Source organism: Bos mutus, chromosome 6, assembly GCF_027580195.1.
Source record: "Bos mutus isolate GX-2022 chromosome 6, NWIPB_WYAK_1.1, whole genome shotgun sequence".
Taxonomy (NCBI): Eukaryota; Metazoa; Chordata; class Mammalia; order Artiodactyla; family Bovidae; genus Bos; species Bos mutus.
The window spans coordinates 104669247-104678240 of NC_091622.1; the positions used below are offsets into that span (position 1 = coordinate 104669247).

The 8994-nt window shown below is 50.9% G+C and overlaps 1 protein-coding gene across 1 annotated transcript; it reads left to right on the forward strand.

Moving 5' to 3' along the window:
* The first annotated feature begins 1081 nt into the window (after positions 1 to 1081).
* Positions 1082 to 2697, forward strand: DRD5 (dopamine receptor D5). The gene has a single exon (XM_005893192.2). The coding sequence runs from the start codon at positions 1082 to 1084 to the stop codon at positions 2501 to 2503; it is 1422 nt and encodes a 473-aa protein (XP_005893254.2). The 3' UTR covers positions 2504 to 2697.
* Positions 2698 to 8994: the final 6297 nt, after the last annotated feature.

Here is an 8994-nt window from a genome sequence, read left to right on the forward strand (position 1 = left end):
GGACTGAAAGTGCCCTGCAGGGGGAAACCCCAGACTGGCTGGAGGTCCTTCCCTCCTCCTTGCCTGCTGGGTTCATCCGAATTATTCCCCAAAGGGAAAGCCAAGTAAGGATTGGGGGTGGGGGAGGGGAAAGGGCTTTCCCAAGAGGTCAGTCTTAGGATGGATGCTGGGGGAAGTTGAGAGGAGATGTTCCCTGGACAAACTGCCTCCTGGCTTCATTGAACCCTACACCACCAGATGGGGAAGGAATCGCACCCCTCCCCCCGCGCCCTCCACCCCTTGCATTTTGTGGATGAGGAAACCAAGGCCCAGGGAAGTTAAAGAAGACTTTATGGTCACACAGTGAGGAAAAGAGTCCTGAGTAGGGCTTCGGTCTATGAGAAATCCCAAGCCCTCCTCTTGAAACACTCTTTTCTGGTCTAGAAGCCAGTGATTCCAAACGTGGTCAGGGCCAGGGCACCAGGGCTGGGCTGGCACCTCTCCAGTTTCCTGGGGACGCGGGTCTGGGTCTTCCCAGGGCCAGGATTTGGTACTAGGGCGCTTCCCAAACCTGCGGGTTTGGTCGCCAGACTCCGGCGGGCGCAGCGTGCAGAGTAAGGGCGCCAAGGCATAGGTGGGGCGGGCGCGCCGGAGATTGGAGCGCCGAGGCGCTGGGGCGGGAGAGCGGGCCCCGGGAGCTGCGGGGGCCGGAGCAGGCAGCGCTCGCCCGGCGCCCCCGCCCCCTCGGTGGCGGCTCGCTCTCTGCTTCTCCGGCTCCGAACCAGACACAGCCGCCGCCGCTGCCGCCACCGGCTGGTGCGCTGCCGGCGGCCGGGAACAGCCCCGCGAGCACCCGCCGCTTCCCGGCACCAGAGGGGCGCAACGCGGTCACCAAGCCGGTGGCATTCGAGGATGCTAGAGGGGTCCCGGCGCGCTCCGGGGACCCCCCAGCGCAGCACACGGTGAGCGCCCCCCGGAGCTCGGTGATCCCTTAAGCTGCGGGTCCCGGGGTGCCACCTCCCGGGTACCTGATGGGGCCGCCCGGGGGGCGCAGGGTAGAAGTCGGGACCGCGCGCAGCCCGCCTTTGCAGCCGAACCCGATATGCTGCCCCCTGGGCGCAACGGCACCTCGCACCGGGCGCGGTCGGGGCAGCAGCAGCTGGCGCAGGGGGGCGCCGTGGGGGACTCGGAGGGGGCGACGCTGCTGGGGCCCGCGCAGGTGGTCACCGCCGGCCTCCTGACCCTGCTCATCGTCTGGACCCTGCTGGGCAACGTGCTGGTGTGCGCAGCCGTCGTGCGCAGCCGCCATCTGCGCGCCAAGATGACCACCAACGTGTTCATCGTATCCCTCGCGGTGTCCGACCTCTTCGTGGCGCTGCTGGTCATGCCCTGGAAGGCGGTGGCCGAGGTGGCGGGTTACTGGCCTTTTGGGGCCTTCTGCGACATCTGGGTGGCCTTCGACATCATGTGTTCCACCGCCTCCATCCTGAACCTATGCATCATCAGCGTGGACCGCTACTGGGCCATTTCCAGGCCCTTCTGCTACGAGCGCAAGATGACCCAGCGTGTGGCCTTGGTCATGGTTGGCCTGGCGTGGACCTTGTCCATCCTCATCTCCTTCATCCCAGTCCAGCTCCATTGGCACAGGGACAAGGTGGGCTCCAGGGGTGGGCTGGACCCTCCATCCAACCTGGCCAACGGGACGCCTTGGGAGGAAGCCGGGGAGTCAGATAGGAGTGCAGAGAACTGCGACTCCAGCCTGAACCGCACTTACGCCATCTCGTCCTCACTCATCAGCTTCTACATCCCGGTGGTCATCATGATCGTGACCTACACGCGTATCTACCGCATCGCCCAGGTGCAGATCCGTAGGATCTCCTCACTGGAGAGGGCTGCGGAGCATGCGCAGAGCTGCCGCAGCCGCGAGGCCTGCGCGCCTGACTCGGGCCTGCGGGCATCCATCAAGAAGGAGACCAAGGTCCTCAAAACTCTATCGGTGATCATGGGGGTCTTTGTGTGCTGCTGGCTGCCCTTCTTCATCCTTAACTGCATGGTCCCCTTCTGCAGCGGACATCCCGAGAGCTTCCTCTGCGTCAGCGAGACCACCTTTGATGTCTTCGTCTGGTTTGGCTGGGCCAACTCCTCGCTCAACCCCATCATCTATGCCTTCAACGCTGACTTCCGCAAGGTATTCGCCCAACTGCTAGGGTGCAGTCACCTGTGCTCCCGCACCCAGGTGGAGACGGTGAACATCAGCAACGAGCTCATCTCCTACAACCAGGACACTGCCTTCCACCGGGAGATCGCAGCTGCCTACATCCATCGGATCCCCAACGCGGTGACCCCGGGGGACGCAGAGGTGGACAAGGAGGAGGAGGAGGCAAGCCCTTTTGATCGAATGTCCCGGATCTCTCAGACGTCCCCGGAGGGTGACCCTGCTGGCCAGTCGGTCTGGGAGCTGGACTGTGAGGGGGGAATTTCATTGGGCAAAATCACACCTTTCACCCCAAATGGATTCCATTAAACTGCCTAAGCACCCTTCTTCGCGGATCAACATAACTGCACAGGCATTAACAAGCATGCAGAATACACACGGGATGCACATAAATACATTTCCACTGCTGCTAAGTTTATCGGGCCTTCAGTGTCGGTGTAGTAGTCCATGTGCTCAGAAACCTCAGCGGACTGATTTGTTGTGGAAATATTTGGAGAGAGCAGTTGGAAAAAGCTCCGTCAAATGTACCCTAGCCTAGCAGAGATGGACCCACGGTTCTGCTAGAGAAAATAAGATGGTAATTGATCCCCCCCCCCCAAAAAAAAGTGGTACTTAGTCTTTAAAAAATATACTCTCCCCTCCCCTTATAAGTGAATAGATTGTTCATTGTGAACAAGTGACTTCTTTGTGTTTGGGTTGATTTTTAAGCAATAGGTTCAATGTGTGTGTAGCCTGATGGGAGTGCGTGTATGTCTTTCCTGTATCTTGCTTCCTGTGGCCTGTGTTTCTGTAGTTTCTGCTTTCTGTGTGTCTTTGCTCCAGCTGAGGAATTCTTCCTGATCTGTTCTGATGTCTAATAAACACAAATTATGTGTTCTATGGGGTGATTACTGTTGCTTTGCCAGATTGGTTTTCAGGATGGCTCCTGGAGAAGCTACAATAGCATCCTTAAAAGCAGGGAGGATTTTGGCTGGGTCTGGAAGCATGCATTTATCTTCTTTACTGACACTTTGGCTTTAAAGTTACACACTGGGGCAAGAGTTTCTGATATCTCCAACTTTTAAAAAATTAGATACACACATTTCAAGTCTATGCTGAAATCTGGCTCCATGCCACAGCATCAAATATGTATTTCTCAAACCTGATAACCCAATTTTTTTTTCTTAGTTGGAATCTTTTTGAAACTACATAACATAAAACATTTCTCCTGATCCCTAGACAGATGCTATCGGTTCACTGAAAAGATCATATAGAATAATCGCTAGGTCTTTCTCAAACTCAAATCTATAGCGTTTTAAAGTTAGCTGGCTTTTGATCTACTGTGTTTTCTGAAGGAGCTTTGAAATGTTTGAGTTGATATGCTTTAAAAAACAAATCCAATTTTTAAATAGACATTTTCATTTGTGGACAATAGGAAGTGAGGGAATGCATTTTAATTAATGTAGGAGCCAGAGATAGTATTTGAGTGAACTTGAAATTGGGAAATCTGTCGAGGTGCTCACCAAAAAAGCCCAGTGAATTCCGGTCTTTCAGTTTTTCCTCTCTGCCACCTGCACTTCAGAGGGGAGGTGTTTAGTTCCAGAGCCATCCCAGACCAGAGCGTATTATTACCCTTAGATCTAAATGTGAGCGTTGTTAATGGAAGCAAGTGAAATGTGAATATGTAATTTCATACAAGTCTCTATATTGAAGCAGGTTTTTCAAGGACAGTTCAATCAATTTTGGTCTCTTTAGGGATAATTTTATTGTCAGTCTCCTGAACAACCAGGTCTTGCTCACCGCAAAATGTGCAGTGCCTGGCACGCAATGCTTAATAGACAGTTGTTGAATGAATAACACACTCTCTCTGGAATGAGGAGACTGAAAGTGAATCCTATTTGATACATTACTTTTCATTTATGACTGAGTCAAATTGATATGGGAATCTGAGGTCTAGTGTTCCATTTGTTACCTCTCGTGAGCTGATTGCTAAGGGGACCGCTAGGGAAATCAAGGACAGGGAAAAGCATCCTGCTTGGAGATTCAGGAGATAGCTGTGTGACCTGGAATGGGTCAACTAACCTCTCTGGGCCTAACGTTCTGTCTGCCTAGGTAAATTGAAAGACTTATACTAAGGCACAGTTTTCCAAATCATGTTCCGTGCTGCAAAAATCAGTAGCTAAAGTCTAGGGTGAAATAAATTCAGCAAACCCAGGTCCAATATTTGTTTCCTACGGGGCTTCTTAGAGCTTTACCTGTCAATGACAGTGAATCCCTAGGCAGGAGAGAATTCTGCATTGTTTTCTAATATCTTTGGCCTTGTGAATCCTTGTTTGGTGCAATTCCTTCTTGCTCTCTTGCTGGAGGTCACAGTTGCAGGGAACACAGGTTGAGAAACTCTAATTGATCTGAAAATCTCAAAAACGCAGCTCTTCTAAAAGACCCGTTGTGACAAGAAAAAATTTTTAATTGCTGCCAAACATCTTTCTAGGCCCCAGTTCAAATAATTTCTGTATTAGGAGATGCATTATGTGGGAACTTTGGGAATGCCTTGTGCAAAATACCACTCATTATTCATTATAATCATTTATACCTACTATGTGCTAGGTACTCTTCTAGAAATATAGTCACCAATTAACTCCTCTGGTGTCAGGAAGCATATTTCAGTGGGAGAGAGAGACAGCAGACAACACTTCTCCAGATGATACTACTACAAAAAATACTGTACTGTACCGCAGGGTTCTGCCATCCAGACTCTGAACTGTCACGTCAGGCAGTGATACTGAGAGATGTGAAATAAACCAGAGTGAGTCGAGTGATGTGGCTGCTGTTTAGTTTAGGGCGGTCAAGAGGGAGGCATGAAGGGAGGATGGAGAAGGAAGGCTCAGGGTGACAATGAGGTCCAGGGGAGGAGTGCTCTGTGCTGGGGATGGGAGGTGTGTGGCCAGTCCTGAGGGGCACCATCAGGGGAGAGAAGCACACCCAGGTGGCTGCAGGGCTGGAGAGAGTTACGTTCACAGCAGCAGCAGGCACAATAGAGGCTCATTCTGTCCCCGGGCTGCACACGTGCAGATTCATTCAATCCTTGCAACCCCACAAGGGAGGCACTTTTGTTACCCCCATTTTACAGATGAGGAAATGAAGGCATTAGGAAGCTCAGGAACTAGCCCTGGGTCACACAGCTCATGAGTGGCCGAGTTGGACTGGAGAGCCTGGCTGTGGAGTCTTCCTGAACTGCCCTGCAGAGGTGAGAGGAGCTGCCAAAGCATCTCCTTCAGCACATGCACTGATGCCTGGATCAGGACACTCCTCGTTCATTTGTTCATTACCTGGTTTACGGATGCACCCCTATGAAACACTGTGGTGGTTTAGTTGCTAAGTCGTGTCTGCGTCTTGGAATCCCATGGACTGTAGCTCGCCAGGCTCCTCTGTCTACGGTATTTTCCAGGCAGAAATACTGGAGTGGCTTGCCATTTCCTTCTCCAGGGGATCTTTCCGACCTAGGGATTGAACCTGGGTCTCCTGCACTGCAGGCAGATTCTTTACTGACTGAACACTCCTATATCCACATGTAAAGCTGATTTTCTTTTTATTTCTAAAACTAATTTTCACATTTTATTTTTTTTAATTAGAGGATAATTGTTTTACAGTGTGGTCTTGGTTTCTGCCATATAGCAATGTGAATCAGTTATAATCATATATATGTCCCTTCCCTCTGAAGCCTCCCTCCCCACTCCCATCCCAGCCCTCTAGGTGGTCATGGAGTGCCAGGCTGGGCCCCTGTGTTATATTGTACCCATACCCTGGGTGCTATTTTGTGTTTGGAGGGTAGGCAGCACTGGAAAAACGAGCCTGCATTTTGACCAAGTGCTTTCTTAATCCCTAGCTGATTCTCACACTAACCTTACATACTATTATCTTTCCATTTTACAGATGAGAACTCTGAGGCACAGAGCTTAAGTTGGTTGTCCAAGGTCATATGACTAGTCAGTGGTAGAGACAGGATTTTACTCAGGCCTGTGGTTCTCAGTGGGGACACTTTTCATCTCAGGGGACATGTGTCTGGAGCATGTTTTGGTTGTCACAATCGGGTGTGAGGTGCCATCTAATGGGTAGAGGCCAGAGATGCTGCTAAACCTATGTGTACAGGATGACCTCCCACAACAAATTATTCGGCCCTGAATGGCTCCTGAGTCCAGGTGCCAGATACCTGCCCAAAAGCCACACTGCCCAGGCTTTGAAGTACCACAACCCCACGTTCAACATTTAGCTCCCCTTGTCTGAATTTGGGCATGTCTTCTAGCTTCAGTTTCCGTCTAAGATATGGGTACCTTAACCCCAAAAGTCTGGGCAAGGATTAAATGAGTCTGTGTAACACTGAGGTTATTTTGGTGTCTTTCTTTTTTCTCTTCTTTTCTCTCTTTTAAAGAACTCTATGATTTGATACCTTTTAAGAAGACTTGGAGGTTCCTGGCTTGGGTAGAACTACATCATCCTGGAAGTCAACAGTCCCAAGAGCTGAGACTTGTCTTATCTTGTTCCCGAAAGGCTTGTTCTCCTTCTTAGCTTAGACCAATGTTGGGCCTGGAGTCCTGCGGTGGTGCCTGCTCCATTGTGTCTGACTCTTTGTGACCCCACAGGCTGTAGTCCGCCAGGTTCCTCTATCCTTTACCACTGGAAGCCATGGAGTAGTGGCCAGGCTCAGGTGATGTCCCTGAGTGAGTAACTAGGGGTTTACGCAGAGAGTCTGAGGCTGTGTTGTCTGTGGAGGTGGCGGCCCTCACATCTGGGGCTTATCAAAGGCCTGCAGGGAAGTGTTAGCATGGTGCAGCACACCTGGATGCCCTTTATAACTAGCGAAGCGCCTGCAGAGTGTTACCCTCCCAATCCTCCGGTGAGGTCCTTCCAGACTGCCCGGGAAAGAGGTGAGGCAGTTGACCTGGGGAGGTGTTCAGAGCCTCACCCTCAGTCACCCAGCCAGAGGCACCCACGCTGAATTTAAAGGTGGCCTTAATTCTGGCATCCTCTGCACCGCACTGCATGGAAGCAGCACGTGACAACAGGTGCATGGTGAGCACGTCCTTAAACTTTGCATCTTCACTCTCCTCAACCTGGGGCTTTCTCCGTGGCTCAGTGGTAAAGAATCTGCCTGCCAGTGCAGGAGCCATAGGAGACACGGGTCCGATTCCTGGTGTTGGGAAGATCCCCTGGAGGAGGGCATGGCAACCCACTCCAGTAGTCTTGCCTGGAGAATTCCATGGACAGAGGAGCCTGGAGGGGTACAGTCCACGTGGGTTGCAAAGAGTCAGACACGACTGAAGCAACTTAGCCTTTCTGTGCTTATTTGCTAAAAACAAGGAATTTTCTTATCTAACCTACATGCCTTATCAGATTTCATTTCATGATAATGTTTTTTCATAATGAAACAAGCCAAGATCTGTGTAGCTGGTTCTCTTTGTGTGTGTCCCCAGTCGCTCAGTAGTGCCACCCCATGGACTGTAGCCCACCAGGCTCCTCCAACCATGGGATTTTCCAGGCAAGAACACTGGAGTGAGTTGCCATGCCCTCCTCCAGTGGATCTTCCTGACCCAGAGATCAAGCTTGGGTCTCCAGCATTGCAGGCAGATTCTTTACCTGATGAGCCATCAGGGAAGCCTGATACTGCTTCTGCTGCTGCTAAGTCACGTCAGTCGTGTCCGACTCTGTGAGACCCCATAGACGGCAGCCCACCAGGCTCCCCTATCCCTGGGATTCTTTAGGCAAGAACATTGGAGTGGGTTGCCATTTCCTTCTCCAATGCATGAAAGTGAAAAGTGAAAGTGAAGTCGCTCAGTCGTGTCCGACTCTAGTGACACCATAGACTACAGCCTACCAGGCTCCTTCGCCCATGGGATTTTCCAGGCAAGAGTACTGGAGTGGAGTGCTATTGCCTTCTCTGGATACTGCTCCTAGTTTCTCTCAAAGGACAGAGCTGGGAAATAGATACAGGTATAAATATATATATATATACACACATACATATTCATGTGTACTTATGCACATTTCCATGAGGATTCATATATTTCTATACCTAGCTATGTACATATATTAAGTCCAATAGTTTCATTCCATTATTTGTGGATTTTACTATCATCACCCTGATTTCAAATCCTGACTTTCTAATGCCTTAGAAATAGACCTGGAAGTCTAAGATTGTTACTCACCAAGTTTTTTTTTATTATTAAATTGAGGATTTTAACTGGACTTGCCTTTATTAGCAGGGGTGTGTGATGTGGTGCAGGTGGAATGTGTAAAGCCACACACACAGGGAGAGTTAGAGAACCATCAGCTCTGTGATTGTGTTTATAGCACCTGAGAACACTGGGCAGGACCTCCGTGTCCAGGTCATAGCTCTGTGCTCCATTCCAGGGGTAGTGTGGGGAACAAGAGCTCAGGGCCACGATCTAGGAGAGGGATAGGATGGAACAGCACACCAGACTTGGCCATTCCTGGAACAGGAGGAACAGGACAAGATGTCGAGCTTGATAAGGAGGCAGGGGACATCTGAGAGGAGAGTGTTCTTGAGCTCATATGGAACCCCTGGAGCTCCAGGTCACTTTGGGGAAGGACTTAGAGGGAACACGCCTACCCCTTTTCACCAGTGGGCAGAGCCAGCAGACTTCTGCTTTGACACGGTTAAAGAGGTGCGGTTTTGGCGTTCCCAGTTTGGGGCCCGGGGGTGCATGTGTCCCATGTATAGCATGTTAACAAATTGCTGGGCCCAGGGGAAGCACTTAGAAGCATTGTTTTCTATTCTGAGACCATCTCTGGGGAGCCTGAAC

Excerpts from the sequence above, each read along its gene's own strand:
- DRD5 (XM_005893192.2), top strand. The coding sequence starts at position 1,082 with ATGCTGCCCCCTGGGCGCAACGGCACCTCGCACCGGGCGCGGTCGGGG.